This window comes from Urtica dioica, chromosome 10, assembly GCF_054948205.1.
Source record: "Urtica dioica subsp. dioica isolate 48M chromosome 10, U.dioica_male_clone48M_v1_H2, whole genome shotgun sequence".
Classification (NCBI taxonomy): Eukaryota; Viridiplantae; Streptophyta; class Magnoliopsida; order Rosales; family Urticaceae; genus Urtica; species Urtica dioica.
The window spans coordinates 6,600,580-6,620,511 of record NC_142765.1 but is presented as its reverse complement, the minus strand read 5'-3'; the positions used below and the strand labels follow the sequence as shown (position 1 = coordinate 6,620,511).

The 19,932-nt window shown below is 38.3% G+C and overlaps 3 protein-coding genes and 1 pseudogene across 5 annotated transcripts; 3 read left to right on the top strand and 1 right to left on the bottom strand.

The window, feature by feature from the left end:
* The first annotated feature begins 2,721 nt into the window (after positions 1 to 2,721).
* LOC149383290 (elongation factor 1-delta-like) lies at positions 2,722 to 6,190 on the top strand (annotated as a pseudogene). The gene is made up of 7 exons (XR_016301642.1): positions 2,722 to 2,834; positions 4,510 to 4,629; positions 4,759 to 4,875; positions 4,997 to 5,090; positions 5,560 to 5,686; positions 5,773 to 5,886; positions 6,025 to 6,190. The product of XR_016301642.1 is annotated as an elongation factor 1-delta-like (transcript).
* Positions 6,191 to 6,803: 613 nt separating this feature from the next.
* Positions 6,804 to 9,986, top strand: LOC149383289 (SWI/SNF complex component SNF12 homolog). Of its 2 annotated transcripts, XM_089628270.1 has the most exons (5): positions 6,804 to 6,952; positions 7,081 to 7,813; positions 8,219 to 9,159; positions 9,665 to 9,739; positions 9,822 to 9,986. In XM_089628270.1, the coding sequence occupies exons 2-4, from the start codon at positions 7,316 to 7,318 to the stop codon at positions 9,723 to 9,725; spliced, it is 1,500 nt and encodes a 499-aa protein (XP_089484396.1). In that variant the 5' UTR covers positions 6,804 to 6,952; positions 7,081 to 7,315; the 3' UTR covers positions 9,726 to 9,739; positions 9,822 to 9,986. The 2 variants fall into 2 exon arrangements, with proteins under 2 accessions (XP_089484396.1, XP_089484395.1); XM_089628269.1 differs by having other exon boundaries at positions 9,665 to 9,986.
* A 1,240-nt stretch (positions 9,987 to 11,226) lies between these two features.
* On the top strand, positions 11,227 to 12,116 carry LOC149383288 (late embryogenesis abundant protein At1g64065-like). The gene is made up of 3 exons (XM_089627736.1): positions 11,227 to 11,239; positions 11,581 to 11,944; positions 11,990 to 12,116. Exons 1-3 carry the CDS (start codon positions 11,227 to 11,229, stop codon positions 12,114 to 12,116), a joined length of 504 nt encoding a protein of 167 aa, XP_089483862.1.
* A 1,819-nt stretch (positions 12,117 to 13,935) lies between these two features.
* On the bottom strand, positions 13,936 to 15,672 carry CYP94B1 (cytochrome P450, family 94, subfamily B, polypeptide 1). The gene is made up of 2 exons (XM_089629069.1): positions 14,676 to 15,672; positions 13,936 to 14,472 (listed from the first exon to the last, which is right to left on the bottom strand). Exons 1-2 carry the CDS (start codon positions 15,627 to 15,629, stop codon positions 14,011 to 14,013), a joined length of 1,416 nt encoding a protein of 471 aa, XP_089485195.1. The 5' UTR covers positions 15,630 to 15,672; the 3' UTR covers positions 13,936 to 14,010.
* Between the last annotated feature and the right edge of the window lie 4,260 nt (positions 15,673 to 19,932).

Here is a 19,932-nt window from a genome sequence, read left to right as displayed (position 1 = left end):
TGAGAAATCGTTCAGGAATGGAATCATCGAGGGATATGGGACATTCCCGAAGTTGACCAGACCATTTCAGCATCGATTCCGTTGACAATAGAATTGTCAAATATCGACCATCTTAATCATCGACACGAAACCTCTACGGTCGAGCTTGTTACTGTTGTTGACGATGATGAAGAAGTGGATGAAGAAGATGAGGCATGCACCATTTTTTAGGGAGACGATGTTGATGTCGATACTAACATTACATCGAGTGACGACGATGAATGACTAACACCATGTAATAACCACAATCGTCGAATACTAATTAAATAATAAATACTAACTACAATTCATTTTGCAGGATGTCGACTTCAGGTCGGGACCCATCAGGAGGAGATCGTGATCCCCCGCAGATGTCAAGGAAGAAGCGGGGACCAACGACTGGCCTCGTTTCCGCGAGAGCTGGTGTTGGGACTCCTGGAGCGAACATAGTTCGTTACGATCAGACACAGCAGGCGTTCTACCAAGACGTTAGGGAGCAAAATCTATTGATCGGGACGTTCCAAAACCGCATAGGAAACCTGATCAAGAGTACCATTCCAGTCGACCTCCCTGACTGGAATCACGTGCCTGCTCAGAGTGTAACGGCTCTTATGAGCTCGATTCATAACGAGTACCGCTTCGTTTATGCTCATCCTGACACTGGAGAGCTTGTGTCAGCAGATCCTATTCGCAACGAGATTGATATGGCTATCATTTGCGATGCGAAGAGGATGCGCCGTGGCCAAAAGTCAAGATTGTCGCATCTCTTCTTCAAGACGTTTTGTGAGAGTAAGGATCTCGCTAAAAACAAAACTCTCGAAGGCTATAACTAGGAAGCCTGGTTGAAGGCAATAGAGACGTTCGACTCGCCGAAGCATAAGGTATGAGTTGAACTTTTGAGGGTTATTTGAATTTCTTAATATTGAATTTAACGAATTTATGTCTCGCAGGCGAAGTCTCTCTGCAACCGGGAAAATTCGAAGAAGAAGAAGACGAAGGCGAGACAAGGTTCGCTTAGTTTTTTTGGTCATCGCTCGAGGATTGTAAGTCGCTTAATATTAAGATGCAATATATATGTGATTCATATTTTAATGTTGAAAAATTACAGCGAAATGAAGATGAGAGTATGGGCTCGGCTTCAGTGATATGGTCAGAAAAACACCATGACACTAAGGCTCCGTTTGGAACCCGGAAAATAAGAGAGAAAATGAAAATAATAGAGAAAATGAAAATATAAGAGAAAATAATAAAAAAAAGTCAAAATTCTAATTGTGTTTGAAAGTCATAGAAAATATGAGAGAAAATTGACGGGAAAGTAACGATGAGACTAGAGACGGAGCTAACTCAAGTCCAGGGTGGGCTCTAGCCCCCTCCGCCTCAATTTTTATTTATTTACATTTTTTGCTCATTTTTAAAAAATTTTACATTTTTACCCTAAAATATTTACACTTTTGACCCATTTTTTTTAAAAATTTCATTTTTACCATGAATTTTTTTTATTTATATTTTTTGCCCATTTTTAAAAAGTTTTACATTTTTACCCTAAAAAATTTACACTTTTGACCAATTTTTTAAAAAAATTTCATTTTTACCATGATTTTTTTAATTAGCCCCCCTACATTTTTTTATTTACATTTTTTGCCCATTTTTAAAAAATTTTACATTTTTACCCTAAAAAATTTACACTTTTGACCCATTTTTTTTTTAAATTTTCATTTTTACCATGATTTTTTTTAATTAACCACCCTTAAATTTTTTTATTTACATTTTTTGCCCATTTTAAAAAAGTTTTACATTTTTACCCTAGACAAATGTGATCCCCTCATAGACAAATGTGGAGAGATTCTCATTTTCCATTTGATTTTCGAAGGAAAATGAAATCCTCATTTTAGTTATACACTTTCCCTCGCATTTTCCATCATATTTTTTTCTACCATATTTTCCTCAATCGAAACAACCTAAGTAAAATATGAGGGATTTCCATTTTCCTTTCCCTCTTATTTTTCGGGTTCCAAACGGAGCCTAAGGGATTGTGGACGACGAACTTCGCGAAATCCCAAAGACATGGTTTATGGATCTATACTCTTCGCGAACGAATACGTTTCCTTTCATCGTTTAAGATACATATATATATATATATATATATATATTTTTTTTTTTTTTGAGGAAATATATATGTATATATTTTTTTTTTATTAATTTCATTTAACTTGCTATTTACATTTCATGTAAAATATAGGAAAAATGGTATGAAATAGCCAATTCAAACTATGACTTTTGAAAAATAGTCATAGTTTTATTAGGTATATCAAAATAGCCAATTGAGAGTACTACGACTTTTAATCCTGCCTCGATTAATTTTAAACCAGCCGTCATAAACCTTACATTCTGTCTTTATAGTTTGTTAGGATTAAATTTAATCCAACCTAGATTAATCTTACTTTGGTTAGTTTGTTTATAGTTGACAAACTATGGTTATTTTGCAAAAGCTTAAGTTCTATTTGGCTATATAGCCGCTTGACCCTAAAATATATTATTTGTTGAAGATTTGAAGTTTTGGGTTATTCAGAGAATTAATAAATGAGTTATTATTATTTTTTTAAACAAAGCAGGGAAAAGATGTATTTGTATTACTCTTTCCTTTCTAGTTTGCGAGCTAGGCTATTAAAGACAAGCCCAAATTGTGAGCTCATAAAAAGCTCAAAAACGGCCCAACGACCAGTTCGTTAGATAAAAACGTCTCGAACCTACACTGCTTTCTTTGCTTTCCTATCTACGGTTCAACATTTTGAGTCTCAAAGCTTCCTCTTTCGCCGGTATTTTTTTTTCTTCGATCGAATGTCTGTTTTTTTTTTTTTTTTTGTATATATATATATATATATATATATTTTTCACGAATCTCAATTTTATGTTTTGTCTACGTTGATATATTTATTTGCTTCTCCTTTTTTTTGTTTTTTGTTTTTTGTTTTTGTTTTGTTTTATGTGGCATATATATCTATGGTGTGAAATGATCTGCTTTGGTCTGGGAAGTATTTCCGCGTCCCCTTATTTTGAACAATTATCTATTCATTGTTAATAATGTTAATGTTTGGAACGTAAGCTTGTGGAATTTTGGTCTTAGAACCTAAGCAATTATACCTATCTTTTTTTTTTTTTTTTATTAAATTGTTTGATTTTTTATTTATGTTTTCATATGTTTTTGTTTGATCGTGGACATTTATGTGTTCATGAGCGATTTTTGTTAAGCGCTCTTTTATATTTTTCCTGCGATTTAACTCGATTCTATAAAACGGTCTTTTCTCCGGGATATCATCTGAATCTTGCGAGATTTCATAAAACTAAACAATATATACGTTTTTTTTAAACTTGGGTTTAAAACTTGGTCTGTACTCTGTAGATTGATATATATTTTTTTTTATTTTGAGCTATTTTTGTCAAAGCTTGAAGCTTTATCTTTTATATCTATAGACTATTTTATAATTTTCAAACTTATGTAATCTCATGTCCCACAGATTCGCTTCTTACTCATTACTATCCGCATCAGCATATGCCCGCCTCCGCGCGAGCAATCAGTCTCGGATATGATTCAATAACACATATTTGTAGCTTTATCAACAATAATTACAATATTTAGTACTGATGAGACAGAGCTGTAGAAAAACTTACTGACCCTTCACACGGTATTTCCTCCAACAATAACTGCATCACTCTGAGCCCGTAACTCAAAAACTCAAAAATCTCGATTCTTTGCTGCTTATCCAGGCCGAGTGTCCTCTGATAGCTATTTTTCATGTTTTCCACAAGAATAAATAATGACAACATAGGCTAGTGAAGATTTTTAGATGAGATTTCATTAGATTGAAGAGAAAGCTCACCGTGGACAGTCATTGGGTACTTGAGAGAACAGAGAGCACATCAGATCGCATTATTATCTCAAAGCTTGAAGTTTCGGCTTAGATCACAATGACTCTCGACGGTGAGACTCCTCTTCAATCTACTGCAATATCATCTAATAATCTTCAATAGACAATATCATCTAATAAGTCATCATTTCTTCCTGGGGCGAACAGGAAAAATAGCACCTAGCAGCAGAAACGCAGCTTAAATAAGCTTCAAAGAATCGAGAAGTTGAGTTTTTTGAGTTACGCGGTCAGAGTGATGTGGTTGTAGTCGGAGAAAATCCCGTGTGATGGGTTAGCGCAAAGGGTCAGTATGTTTTTCTACAATTTTGTCTTGTCATTATTATATTTTGATAAAGCTAATAAGATATGTGAACTAGATCCGAGTTTGACAGCGCGGATAGTGATGAGTCAGAGTCTCAATCTTCCCGATGAAGCAAATCTGTGGGACGTGATCGATTACATAAGTTTGAAAATTATTTAATATGTAGATCAATTTGAATTATAGATGTGACGCACTCTTACAAACAAAATAACGTATAAGAGATTAGGAATGTCAATTCACATGTGTTTATTTATTGTTCATCAGAAAAGTAAACAAACAAAAAGGAAACACTTCTTCAATGGCTGTCACATTCTATGAGCTCACTTCTGCCGCTGGCCTGAAGAAACTCGACGATTACCTTTTGTCCCGCAGTTACATCACCGGGTTTGTGTTTTAATTAAGCTTCGCTTCTAATATAATATATATATATATATATATATATATATATATATATAACACGTTATTCATTCACGGTGTTAACCTAAACGTACCCTTATTTTTTTATCCGTACAGATACCAAGCATCCAAGGATGACATCACTGTGCACGCTGCTCTCGCCGGAGCTCCCTCCGCTGAGTACGTGAATGTGTCTCGCTGGTTCAACCACATCGAGGCGCTTCTGAGGATCTCGTAAGTTTGCTCACATCATTATACTCTATGGATATCCATGTATATAATATATATATATATATATATATATATATATATCTATATTATATGTTGCTAATTATGTGATATTTTGTGTTATTAGCGGTGTTGCCGGAGAAGGGAGCGGCGTCGTTGTCGAGGGTTGCGCTCCGATCGACGAGGAGGCTGTTGCTACTCCGCCCGCCGATGACTCTAAGGCAAGTCTTTGTTGTAATTTTCAGTTCATTAAGTCAATTTTCTTACCAATTGTATCATTTTTGTTAAAAATATTTATGGAATGATATATATCAGGTATGGAACTTAAAAACAAATATACCAACTTAAATAGGTTTTTAATGTTGTAAAAAGAAGACTAATTAGAATTACAATCTAACCATAAATCACTTAATAAAAAAGCACTTTCGATTAACATTCCATTTTCCTGAAACTTTTTGAAATTACAAGGAAGCTATTTAAGTGTGTGTAAATTTATTTTACTTCAAGTTGTTTGGGTCCTAGATTTCATTTTTTGAAAGGTTTAAGAATTTTCATGAAAGGTGCTAAACTGCTAAAAAGTCAGTAGTTTGATAAATGCCTAGCATAAGCGAGTATGTTTTTTTTTTGTTTCGGCTCAATTAAAATGTCTATTTAAAATGGCTGAATAATATTCTCTCCGATGACTTTTAGGCCGCGGTTGCTGATGAGGAAGATGACGACTCCGACGTTGATTTGTTCGGAGAAGAGACCGAGGAAGAGAAGAAGGCTGCCGAGGAACGTGCCGCCGCGGTCAAGGCTTCCGGCAAGAAGAAAGAGAGTAAGTTATATAAATGAATATTTTTTTTAAAAAAATTATTCTCTTTATTTCTTGTGTATTTGAATTAAATAAGTGTATTATTATAGGTGGAAAGTCATCGGTTCTGTTAGACGTGAAGCCATGGGACGACGAGACTGACATGAAGAAGCTCGAGGAGGCCGTGAGGAGCGTCGAGATGGAGGGTCTTCTTTGGGGAGCATGTTAGTTCATTCCTATCCAATTTTTATTTTTTATTTTTCTAAAAATAATTCATCACTATTATTATTTTGTTTTGTTGATTTGGATTAATTTTAATTTTAATTTTGATTTTGATTTTGATTTTGATTTTGATTTTACAGCCAAACTTGTGCCAGTCGGGTACGGAATCAAGAAATTGACGATCATGCTCACGATCGTGGATGACCTCGTCTCTGTCGACAACCTTATCGAAGAGCGTCTCACCGTTGAGCCAATTAACGAGTATGTCCAGAGCTGCGACATTGTTGCGTTTAACAAAATCTGTAAGTTTCGACTAATATATTCAAATTTTTATCTATTTTATTTTATTTTTGAAATTATACTAAGTTACTAACTGAGAACTCTTTTGTGTCCATTTTCAGGATTGCAGAGTTGAGGGGAGAGATTGAAATAAAACATCTGCATAGTCTTTTTTTACGTACTTAATTAAATTATTCCTATGGCATGGTTTAATTTCATTATGTATTTTATGATGGGTTTTCAGTTGAGTGTTGTGGTGTTTTTTTTGGGGACCTAATTAGTAATAAGAGAGAAGAGATCTAGGCTTCTTTGCAATATGAAATTAATTCCTTTTCAAATGGCTTAGCCTAGTGACACAATGATGGTATACAAAATTAAATATTTATAAAAGATCTTATTAATTTCATTCCCAATCAGCCTAGGCCCTAAACCAGTTGGTTGCATATTGATATTGATTAGCACACGCAAGACTCAAGAGTTTGAATATAAGAAAAATAAATAAAAAATCAACAACTCTTATAATGGGCCTGAACCAGAATTAGTCGAGGTTATTTTTGCCTGGCCCACGCTTTTTCATTAACGCTTTGGCCCAATTTTAATTAATTGGGCCTTAATTCTGGGTATGTAGGGTAATATCGTAACTCCACTCTAAAATACATAAAAAAAAACGACGATGAGTGAGAGACAGAGAGAGAAGGAGAGAGAGAAGCAAACTGGGTCCATTGACGGATCTTCTTGAAGCCAGAGAAGAACGAACGAAATAGAAGACAAGTTTTCCGTTTTCTAATTGTAAGGACGTTTCGTTTCGATGTATACCTTAGGATTTTTTTTAATATATATACCTTAGGGTTCAGCGAAATCGGTCCAGTGGGCGAATTTGATTTTAAGCATTCGTAATTAGGGTTTGGAATTTGTAGGTTTCAGCGAAATCGGAAGAGGCGTTTAGTCCAATCGGAGAATTTGATTATAAGCATTGGTAATTAGGTAGGAAGATTGGGGCTCGGAGAAATTCAACCAGAAAAAAAAAAGCCAAAAAAAAAAAGAGTAGGGTTTGGAGATTGGGGTTTTCAGTTGGTTCCTTAGTGTAACAGAAGAAAAAAAAAAGGAAAAAAAAAGAGAGGAGTGTGTGTGATGAAAGTGTGATAGAAAAGAATGTCGATGAACAACAACGCGGGGCAGGCGAAGAATGTGGTCGGTTTCCCGGCCCATTTCGTGACCCCAGGCGCGCCACCTCAGCTCATCCACCAGCAAGCGGGCCCGTCCCATTTCCCCGGCCACTTTCAGCTCTCCGAGCCCCAAGTCCAAGCCCTCGCTCAGTCCCAATACGCCACCGCCCAAGCCCAGGCCCAATTGGCTCAGGCCCAATTGGCTCAGGCCCAAATGGCGGCCCCGTCTCCGGCGAAGAGGGCCAACCCGAGGCCTCCGTCCCGGGCGCCGGGTTCCTCGAACGCCAACGCCGGATCGCCGTTCAAGACCATGGAGCTCGCTCCGGCGGCTCGCCGGAAAAAGCAGAAGCTTCCCGAGTCGGCAGAGAAAGTCATCCCGGAGAAGGTTGCCTCGCTCCTCCCCGAATCCGCTCTCTACACTCAGCTCCTCGAGTACGAGGCCCGAATCGATGCCGCTTTGGCCCGCAAGAAGATGGACATTCAGGTAAACAATTTATTTTTTTAATCGAGAAAAGGTTAGCATGTAAAAATTAGAGAATTTCCGATTTTTTGTAATTGGGCTTTTCGGCCCCCGTTAATACAAATGATTATAGTTTCAATTTTTTTTTTTTTTTTTAGAGAATTTCAGTTAGTTTTGGTTAGCCTAACTGAATTTTTTAACAGTTACTCGTTCCGATAAAGGTAAACCTGAAATTGATCTTTACATCTTGGAGTCCTTCAAGGCCTCTCCTGGGCTCTAGAAGAAACTGCTGAAGAGTTAATTTTGATTTTTGTTTAATTGAAACTAACCAAAAAGAATGAACTTTGGTCACTTTGTAAGCGAACATAGATTTAGTCTTAAATCGAAAATTTCGATAAAGGCTAAGCTAAAATTCATCTACACATCTAGGAGTCCTTCAAGGCCTCTCCGCGGATCCAGAGGACTCTGAGAATATACGTCTTCAACACATTCTCGAACCAGAGCGAGACGAGCGGCTCAGATCATCCGCCCACTTGGTCGCTCAGGATAATCGGACGGCTCTTGGAGGAGGACGGAAAAGACCCCACGATCAAGCCGGGCACGAAGTTCTCGTCTTTCTTCAAGAAGGTCACGATCTACCTCGACCAGAAGCTATACCCTGAAAACAACGTGATCGCGTGGGAGAGCTCTCGATCCCCGGCCCTCAACGATGGTTTCGAGGTGAAGAGGAAAGGGAACAAGGAATTCACCGCCGCGATTCGGCTCGAGATGAACTATTCCCCCGAGAAGTACAAGCTTTCGCAGCCCCTGAGCGAGGCTCTGGGCGGGATCGAGGCCGAGACTCGGGCGAGAGTCGCGGCCGCGATATGGCAGTACGTCAAGGCCAAGAGGCTTCAAGTCCCGGGAGATCCCACGAGCTTCTTCTGCGACCCGACTCTGAAGAGGGTCTTTGGTGAAGATCGGGTTAGGTTCGCTTCGGTCCCGCCGAGGCTGACTCAGCATCTCACTCCGCCTCAGCCGGTCCACATCGAGCACGTGGTCAAGCTCTCGGGGGATTCGCCGGCCGGGACGAGCTGCTACGACGTGCTCGTGGATTTGCCGCTCAGGCTCGAGAAGGAGATGAGGTCTTTCTTGGCCAACACCGAGGAGAACAAGAAGATTGATTCTTATGATGAGCTGATTTCGGCGTCGATAAAGAAGATTCACGAGCACCGGAGGAGAAGGGCTTTCTTCCTCGGGTTCAGCCAGTCTCCGGCGGAGTTCATCAACACGCTCGTCGCGTCGCAGAGCAAAGATCTGAAGCTCGTTGCCGGAGACTCTGCGCGTGACTCGGACAAGGAGAGGCGGTCCGATTTCTACAACCAACCTTGGTATGTTATATATATATATATATATATATATATGTATATATATTTTCTTAATGAATGTTTTCTATATTTCGTGTATGGGTGGCTTCTTAGCTCATTTAGTCCCTGAAGCGTCAAACAATTTTGGGTTTTAGGATATAACTTATAAGAACTTATTTAAAAATTTGTAAATATTGTATTCAATTATATAGGTGTAGAAAAATCAAGTTATGCTACAAAATCAACAGTTTTGACAATCATTTCGCTAAAAATATTTACTTTAGGAAATGTCTCTTGTATTCTAAGATTATGAACAACCAATTTAAATTTGTCAATATGTATTAAATTAGTTAGGCGTTGATTAATTAAGTTATGCTACAAAATCAATAGTTTGACGATAATTCGCTAAAATAAATTCTTAAGGGACAAAAAATGTCACTGGTATAGTATAGTTTAGACAAGCCTAAAAAGTTTCATGTTCCGACTCGGCTCTCTTCTCAAACTAATTCTTTTTTGCTTGAATTCACAGGGTCGATGATGCTGTGATTCGGTACCTGAACCGCAGGTCCACCGGAACTGATGCACCTTGAAGCATTTGAACAAAGTACGCTCTGAGCTCATTACAGCCTGGTTTAGTTTCCATGAATCCTTGCTCTATATAACACCCTGTTCTTTTCTTTTGGCAGTAATAGGAAAACTTGCAGATTTTTCTTTGGTTTCATACTTAGGCAGCAATTGTAGCTCGATTCGATTTTCGAAACGACGAGATATAACAAAAAAATGTACAATGTTTATTATTCTAGTGAAAAAAGCATTGCGAATCTGGAATAAAGCCGTGGATTTTTTCTTTATGCTTCAGAAGTTAGTCTTTTCTCTGTCATCGAAACCATTGATTGGTTTTTTTGCATTTGGAACTTAGTCTTCGTATGAGCGGTTGTGTGTAATAGTAACTAGACAGGTGGGCCTAAATATAACGTGAGCAAATAATTAAGCTCTTAATTTGGCAAATCATTGGCCTCACTGTGCTCACAGAGAGATCTTTGTTTAACCAAAAGCAGAAGCTCTCTGGACTCTAGTTTTGTGTCTCTACTCTAATTAGTCCACGTGGTTGGTACACTTTGTTTATATAAAACAATTTATTGAGGAAGAAACACATGTAGTTTATTTATTTATTACATCTTTGAAGATAGACACATTATCCTACTATACTAAAACGGAACCCCATATCACTGTAGACTCTACAGTAATCAGTCTCTTATATAAACTTTTTCACTAAAACGGAACACCATCTTTTTGCCATCATCTTAAACACAAAAAATGATGCCGTTTTCTCAGAAGCGCATATCTATTCACGCGTTTCGCACATCTGGTTGATTGTCGCTCTCTCTTTTTTAGCTTAAATTTGGTACAAGTTAGATTATGGATACATATTCTGTGTGCTTATATATATATATATATATGATAATTTACAAGAATCCCCCCCAAACTCTAGGTTGAATCACAAACCACCCCTTCAACTTCATTTTTCCACAAAAACTGCCATGAACTATTGTTTTGCTGCGGCGTTGCCCCTTCTATCAAATTTATTCTAACTCTGTTAAAATTTTGGTGACGTGGATATCAAATGTGATTTAAAACATGTTTAATTATCAAACTACCCTAAGTTGTTTATTATTATTATTATTATTATTAATGTGATTAAAAACATGTTTAATCATCAAATTACCCTAAGTTGTTATTATTATTATTATTATTTAAACATGAAATTGGGGGAAGTTATCTTCTTCTTCTCAGCTTTCTCTTCTACATCATCTCTTTTCTTATCTTCTTATGATTCCTCTCCTACATCTTCACTGGTTTTATCATCCTGTAGCTCTGTCCCAGTTTCCATGGCTACAATCCTTCAACCGACGGAGTACCTACTCACTGGAGCTTTCTAAAAATTAAGTTTTAGTTATCAAAATTAAAAAAATAAATTGCCTCCCTCTGCAATTCAACATAATCAGATTTTAGAGACATCTTTGAGTTCAAAAACGTGGGAATCAGAAACCCACCAGGTGTTCGACAAAACACCCCATAGAAAAAGAAAGAATGGGGAACTTCAGTGAGAACTTTAGAGAAAGAATGGGAATCGAAACATGGACCAGATCTAATTTTTATTTTATTTTATTTCTTAAATTAAGAATATTCAGGAAAACCCAGCCTTCAAAAATCCTCTTCCATTGCAAGGCTCGCATAATATCCCTGCCACGTCATCGTCCGTGGAATTCGCTGATCCCGGGTCAGTCAACGATCCAAACAGTTGTGCATTTTTTTTTTGGGATCTCTGTGAATAATAAAAACTTACCAGTCGTTGCTGAAATGGGAGAGCATTGAAGGGGCTTCGAAAGCCGCCATGTGATCGCCGAAGAAGCGAGCTGCGGAGAGGTTCGTGAGGGTGTGAAGAGTATTGGTGTTGTGGTGCTCATCAGAAGTTTTTAAATAATCAAAACTTCTCCCTCGTCGCGCTCCGAGCGAAGCCGCCAGCTTTCAAGCTCAGAGCCGTCCACGTCACCCGGCTCCGCTACACCGCGAACTCCTTCAACCTCACTCTCGTCGCCGAGGTCTCGATCCGAAACCCTAACTTCGGTCGGTTCCGGTACGAGGCGAACAACTCGGCGGCGGTGTTTTACGGCGGCGGAAAGGTCGGCGAGAGGAGACTCTCCGGTGGGAACGTGAAGGTGAGAGCGACGAAGACGGTGAACGTGACGATGGATCTCCGGTCGAGTCTGTTGCCGGAGGGGAAGAATTATCTGGAGAGGGATTTGGGGTAGGGGATGTTGAATCTCACGAGCTTTTCGAGGTTCAGTGGTAGTGTTCATATGATCGGGGCTTTCAAGACCCGGAAGACGACGAAGATGAGTTGTCAAATGACTTTGGTGCTCAAGACTAGGCAAATCAAGAATCTCAGATTTGCAATTAGTAATTTATCTAAATATTAAACAATTTATTATTATTATTACTATTATAATTTTGATATTTGGTCTTAGATGTGTTAGTTTACCATATTACCCTCTATTTATGCCGCACATGTTTATCACATGACTTAAAAATAGACGGAATGGTAAAAAGTTTGACGGAATGGGCATTTATGTAACAAAAGGAGAGTTCAGACACTGATTTTGTGGAAAATGAGAATTTAGGTGGTGAATTGTGATTCGACCGAGAGTTCAGGGGGAATTAATGTAAATTATCCATATATATATATATTTTAAACCGTTACATTGAGACTGAGCAATATGACTGCTAAAAATAAATAACCAAAAAGAAAGATGTAATAAAATAAAGAAAGGGTACAAAATAGGTCAAACGTTAAGTAATTAAATTGCAACTCTGGTACGTACGTACATTGCATAATATATGGATAGTGTTTAACTTCTTTTGCGATTGTAAATTTTTTTAGGTTCTAATAAGTAAATAGTCACATTTACAGTTTGACATTACTAAATAACAACGTTTCGTAAATCTTAGATAAATAACTACCTTCATATATTTTTATATGTAAATCTTAAATAAATTGTCAGTTCTATTTATTAGATCACATCATCTTTATGGTTAATTATTTAATATTTACGAAATATTGATTATATACTAATTTCAAACGTTTTAATTCACTATTTATTTAATTTTTTTGATTTTTTATGACTACATTTGTCTTTTCCTGTTCAAACGAAAATATATTCTTACCAAATTCAACTCCTACATCTTCTCTTGGGGCTTGTATACAAGTAAGTGAATATATAAAACTATATATCCAATAATTTCCAAATATGTTCACCACGTGGGCTATTAATTTTTGACTCGATATTTGAAAATTTGTTATTAACAACGGAGGAGTAAAATGTATTCTTGTTTTGTTGTACCGATTATATTTGGATTGTTATTGTATTATTAGTCGTTCCAAACTACCGAATTGAGCAGAGCAACTAGTCGTTGACAAAACACTGTGCTCTGTAAAGCAAACTCTGTATTTAAAAAAAAAGTTTTGGCATTAAGGCCAAATTAGATCATGTCGTTTTAAAATGGACCACGTGCCAAAAAAAGAAAAAAAATCAGATCTCAATTATTAGTTATATACGTACCGTATATCCCAAACTTATCTGATTCGATTTCTTGTCTGCCTTCTGATTCTGAAATCGTATATTATATTTTAAATTGAAGCACATACATCTATTTCCAATCCATACTGGAACACATCTCTAAATGTCTAACACTAATCTTGGAGAGCGTAAAGTAGTAATCATAACTTCACAAGCTCGTGCATAATTAATAATTAAATACTTGGTAAATTACGAGAATTTATGGAATTTATGTCCAAACGTAACCGAACCCAATAACGTGCTACGTACTTTGCATTCATGATTAATAAATCATAAAAAAACATATTTACTTTCTACTTATATTACATACCATTAAGGAGAAATAAACGGCAAAGGCTATAAGGTCATCCGTTATTTTATTTTGTCTAATTAATTTTGAGATAAATCCCATGCTACCTATATATAATCATAATAAGAATATTATTCAGGTCAGTGGCGGCGGACCCAGGTGTATATCTTTATTATTTCAGGCGATATATATATATATATATATATATATATGTATGTATTATTACATATTCAGGTGATATGCATCATGATTATTACGAATATATAATTATTACATATATTCAGGCAATATGCATCATGATATATATGATTATTATATATATTCAGGCAATATATATGATTAAGTGTAACATATAATATATAATAACAATAATAAAAAGAAAAATATAAGTTGTAAAGACAATACTACCCTTAGAATATCACAATTTAACATTACAATGTCCACCGTCTATTTCCTCCTCTTTACCAAAACCTTGAACCCACCAGCCATATGAGCCGTCAAAAGCGGTACAAAAACCGGCGGGTCCGACCCGACCGGCGTAATCTGGAACCTGGTTAGCACCGCCGCGACGACGTACTTCATCTGAGCAAATGCCATCTCCTTTCCCAAACAAACCCTGGGCCCCGCCTGGAAGACCGGGAACCTAAACGGGCTGACGTGCCGGAGGCCCGAATCCGGGCCCACAGCGGAGTCAAGAAACCACCTGTCGGGCCTAAACTCGAAGCAGTCTTTTCCCCACACACTCTCCATTCTCCCCATTCCGTAAGGGAAATATGTAACCCTATCGCCTGACTGTACAGCTGTCCCGTCTGGAAGCACGTCGTCCTTTGCCGCGTGCTTCGAGTCCCACGGCACCGGAGGGAACAGCCTCATCGACTCGCATAGACACGCCTTCACGAATCTCATGTCCTGTAATGCAGAGGCAGATCCAGAAATGTAAATTAAAACGCTTAATATGCAATAAAAGAATTTATAAATTTGTAAGATTAAAAAAGTTAAAACTAGAAAAAAATGTAGAAGAAATACTTTTTGAGGGGTTATAATGTAATAGAGAGAGAGAGAGAGGAAGTCAAATATAGCAATAATTTTTTGAAAATTTAAATTCAGGCTACCTTTAAACCCTCGTAGCTGATGATCGGCGTTCTTCTCGCTTCCTCCACCGCGGCAGATTCCGCCGCCGGATTCCGAGAGAGGAGCCAGAAGAGCCATGTCATCGCCGCTGATGTGGTGTCTCTTCCGGCCATGATGAAGCTGACCGCCATGTCTGTGGCCGCCACGTCATCGTGCCCCGCCGCCAGAAGCCTCGAAAGCAAGTCCTTCTGATCGGTTCCGCCGCCGAGATTCCTCTTCTCGGTGATGATCTCTCCGACCGTTCTCCGAATCAAACACACCTCGTCTCTCAGCTCCTTCTCCGAGCCGATCCCGAGCCACCGCTTCAGCTTCCACACCAGAAACACTGGGGCGGCGCCGCGGCGTGCCGAGATCGCCGCGGCTCCGTCGAAGGCCGCCACGAGCCGAGAGAGATCGACGCGACACGTGTCGATCCCGAGCGAGACTCGGCAGATGACGTCGAAGGCGAACCTCCTCAGAACCTCCTGCAAATCCAAAACCCTAGCTTCCTCGCAGGCCTTCTCCAACTCCGGGATGAGTTTTCCGGTCACCTCGGCTTCCAGAGCTCCGGCGACGATCTCCCTGAGAGACCGCGCCGTGAACTCGTGGCTCGCGAGCTTCCTCTGCGACGACCAGAGCTCGCCATCGGAGTTGAAGATTCCGCCGCCGAGGAGGTCGCCGAGAATATCCGTGAACGCCTTTCCCTTCGGAAAGTTTCCGAAGTTCGTCTTGAGAACATACTCCACGTTCGCCGGATTAGCCGTCACCACCGTCCTGCGAGCGCCGAGGCGGTGGATCACGACGGTCTGAGACGGTGACGTGGCAAGCATCTGGGTGTACCAGTCGAGAAGACGGTGGCGATTCTTGTTGAATGAGATAAGGCATTGTATTTTGGAGTGATAAGCGAAAGACAAGAACGCAAAGAAAACACAGATGATTAATATCATCATCACCATCGTTAGTTTCTGTATGAATGTGTGTGTGTTTATAATTGTATGAATGTGTTTTGGAGTGATTTGGAAGAGAAGAGAGAAAAGAGTGAGTGGGTATTTATAGAGAGCGTGGTTTATTCGTGTGGGTCGTTCTGGGGAGAATTACTGCGTGTTTAGGGCTTATCGGTGGCAATGAAAACGACAAGACGATATTGTTTGTGCGTTAGAGAGAGAAGAAAAGAAAGACACAGGTGTTGTATATTAGTCACGTGTCTGAAATACGTGAAGAAAGAGTGCTTGCATATCTTTAATTTGACTTCTTTTTTTCTTGTTGCAAAAATGTGCTCGTTGAATTTAGAAATATAATTCGTGTTTTTTTTTTTGGTATTAGAAAAAAAGAGACATAATTATTTTATATATTTATACTTAGTAACATTTACTCCAAAAACGATTATCGTATTATTTCATCGCAACGTGAGTTTAACTAATTGACGATTATGATTCTTTTCCTTCGTTGCAACTTCAATCTAGAAGCTATAGCTATTTACGATATCTTTTCCCTAAATATGGATACTATGCTTATCATCACCCGTTGCACAACTTTGTAGATTTATAAAAATAAACTTCTAAATAAAAATTCTGTAGTAAAAACACGCGGCGTCAACCGAAGTTCTTCTCCGGCGATATATCTGGCATTTTATTCCCAAACCCTATCGCTCGATGAAATTATTATTAATTTTTTATATTTAAACATAATAAAAACAATTTATTTATTTTTAGTATTACCAATATGATCAGATACTTACACGTGTCATCTTATCCACTTATAACGATTCAGGTACGTACGGTGATAAATTTTTTATAACATTGAGTATTTTCCCATAATATTAAAATATTGAGTGTATAACTGCAACAAATAAAATATTGAGTATTTCTGCCGCCAATAACTCATATTGCAAAAATAATATTAGTTACTAAAAAAAAAACAGTTTCGTGAACTAAATCGCTAACTAGCACGACATACATACTCTGCTTCGCATGTGAAAAATTGATGGTCGGGTGCTTTTTCGACTTATATGTTAAAATCGTGTCTCTAATGTATAACTTGAAGCCAATTTAATATTATTTGGTCAACTATATCTCCAATTATATATATATATATATATATTATATATATATATTATATATATATATATTAGTTATATATATTAGTTATTTATATATATATAATTAATATATTAGTTATATATATTAGTTATATATATATATATAACTTTATTTATATATTAGTTATAAATATAAATGAATTAATTAGTTATAAATGTAAATGAATTAATTAGTTATATTTACATAATTTATATTTATAGAATTATATGTAAATGTAAATGAATTAATTAGTTATATTTGTTATAAATTTTATAAATTATAAATGAATTAAGTAGTTATAAATGAGTTATATATTTGTTATAAATTTTATAAATATTTAAATTAGTTTTGTTTACACAAATATTTAAATTCGTTATAAATTTTAATATTAGGTATAAATATTAAAATTAGTTATAAATATTTATATTAGGTAAAATTATGTAAAAACATGTAAAAACAATTAGTTAGTTTATGTAAATTAAATGGAATTGTATTTAATTCTTGTTAGAAATGATTAAAAATGTGAAATTAATTAGTTGATATGGATTATGAATTTTAATATCGAACCACTGAGGTTGGATTTATTGTTAGTTTTAGGATGTTTCTATGCAAGTTTTAAAGTTAAAGGCTTGATGCTGGGTTGTTAAGTTTATAGGGGAGGTTCTGCCGAAATTTCGGTAGGATCGTGAAATTATAAAATAAAATCCGAAACTACTAAATTTTGAAATGTTCAATCTATAGGTAAAATGAGTTATCCAAATAGGAATTGGATAATTGAGGACCAACGTTTAAGCGTTGAGTTTGCGGCTGGCATGACAGAGTTCATGGCAATGGCCCGACAACACGTAAATGTCGAAGGACGAGTTAAGTGTCCATGCAAGAGGTGTAACAACGTGTTGATGCAAAAAATTCCTGATATAGAGAATCATCTCTTTATCAGAGGATTTAAGAGGAATTACACGAGGTGGAACTTTCACGGGGAGGAAGAAGATGGCGTAATGCAGTATCAGACGAATTACAGAGGAGGAGGCGGGATGTTTGATGCTGTACACGTTATCTTAGATCACAATGACGTAGACGGTGACGATGACAGTATTGACCCGAATGCAGAATACCAGAGTGGACAGTTCGATGGCCTTTTCAGCGACCTGAACACAGAATTATGGCCGGGTTGTACGGAGTATTCGTCACTCTCCTTTGTTGTCACGTTGATGCATTTGAAAGTGATGAACAAGTGGACGAATAAGTCGTTTGATCAGCTACGGAAAGTACTGAAAAAGTCTCATCCGATCGGCAACACGATTCCAGAGTCACACTATGAAGCAAAGGCGAAATTGCGTCGATTTGGTATGAGTTACGAGTCGATTCACGTCTGCAAACACGATTGCGCGTTGTTTTGGAAGGACAACGCCAATCTAGACGAGTGTCCAGTTTGTAATGAGAGCCGGTGGCTGAAGAAAGACGGTGGAAAAAAAGTAGCGCATAAAGTGTTGCGCTACTTTCCACTCAAAGATCGACTTAAGCGACTGTACGCGAGTCGGTACACAGCTCTAGAGATGCAGTGGCACGAGAATGAACACATTAAGGAGGATGGTGTACTGCGACATCCTGCAGACGGAGCAACGTGGAAGGAAATCGACCGAAAATATCCCATGTTTGCGGCAGAACCGAGGAACGTCCGGCTTGGACTTGCCGCCGATGGTTTCAACCCATTTGGTGACATGAGTTTATCGTACAGTATGTGGCCGGTAGTCTTGACTGCGTACAATTTACCGCTGTGGTTGTGCATGAAAACATCGTACTTGATGTTAACATTGCTTATACCAGGTCGTAGTGCGCCGGGAAAAGACATGGATGTTTTCTTACGACAGCTGATTGATGAGCTGAAGGAATTGTGGAAAACCGGTGTTGTGTTGAGAGATGGTTCGACCAGTGAGCTATTCAGGTTGTTTTCCGTACTTCTATGGACGGTGAATGATTTTCCAACGAGAAGCAGTTTGTCGGGATGGAGTGGTCAAGGGTACCTTGCTTGTCCGACGTGTAACAACGACACACCGTCTTTCAAGGCTCGAAACAAGATTGTTTACTGCGATCATCGTCGATTCTTACCGTTGTTACACCCGATGAGGAAGAGCAAACTGTACAAGGTACGAAATGAGAAACGACCACCACCAGTGAAAAAATCAGCGAGTGACATACTTCGACAATTGCGATTAGTGGGAAATGCAACCCCGGGGAAGCACCCTAACTTCGGCGGGAAGAAACGAAAGCGCGATGCGAGTGAGCTGAATTGGACCAAGAAAAGTATTTTCTTCGAGTTGCCGTATTGGTCGAGTCTTACGCTGAAGCATAACCTCGATGTAATGCATATAGAAAAGAATGTATGCGAGAATCTTCTGGGTACCTTGCTGAACATCGAGGGGAAGACGAAAGACACAGATAAGGCGCGGTTGACTTTGGCGGACTGGAACATAAGGCACGAGCTTCATTTGTACCAAGAAGGAGATAGATGGATGAAACCGCCGTCGTCATACACTCTGACACCTTCAGAACGGAAGCGGTTTACTGAGTTCTTGAGATCTGTCAGATTTCCCGATGGTTTTGCGGGGAATTTGAAGAAGAATGTTACCGCGGATGGGAGGTTGACGGGTTTGAAGTCTCACGATTGTCACGTGATTATGCAGCGCTTATTGGCTCCTGCTATTCGTCCTTTTCTGGATCGAACCATTCGAGATGCCATAATAGAGCTCTGCAACTTCTTCAGACTTATTTGCTCTAGAACGCTGGTAATTTCAGACATTGAGAAGGCGCAAGAGGATGTGAAGCTTATATTGTGTAAGCTGGAACGAATTTTCCCGCCTGATTTCTTCACAATCATGGTTCATTTGGTAATGCATCTACCGGAGGAGGCAATTAACGGAGGTCCAGTTCATATGCGGTGGATGTATCCATTTGAGAGATACCTTGGAACGCTCAAGAACTTTGTGCGTAATCGAGCTAGACCAGAGGGTTCAATTGCCGAAGCCTATGTTGTAGACGAAGCATTGACATTCTGCTCAAGTTATCTGGAAGGCATTGAGAATCGTTTCAACATGCCCTAACGAACAGACGTCGCGTCTAACTTCGAAGGTGTCGAACGGGAGTTATCGGTGTTTCAGTCTTCAAGTTGTCGGCCTTACGG

Excerpts from the sequence above, each read along its gene's own strand:
- CYP94B1 (XM_089629069.1), bottom strand. The coding sequence starts at position 15,629 with ATGGTGATGATGATATTAATCATCTGTGTTTTCTTTGCGTTCTTGTCT. Across the intron at positions 14,473-14,675 it reads TCAGCTACGAGGGTTTAAAG|GACATGAGATTCGTGAAGGC; the intron begins GTAGCCTGAATT and ends TCTGCATTACAG.
- LOC149383289 (XM_089628270.1), top strand. The coding sequence starts at position 7,316 with ATGTCGATGAACAACAACGCGGGGCAGGCGAAGAATGTGGTCGGTTTC. Across the intron at positions 7,814-8,218 it reads GCAAGAAGATGGACATTCAG|GAGTCCTTCAAGGCCTCTCC; the intron begins GTAAACAATTTA and ends CTACACATCTAG. Across the intron at positions 9,160-9,664 it reads GATTTCTACAACCAACCTTG|GGTCGATGATGCTGTGATTC; the intron begins GTATGTTATATA and ends TTGAATTCACAG.
- LOC149383288 (XM_089627736.1), top strand. Across the intron at positions 11,945-11,989 it reads TATCTGGAGAGGGATTTGGG|TGTTCATATGATCGGGGCTT; the intron begins GTAGGGGATGTT and ends GTTCAGTGGTAG.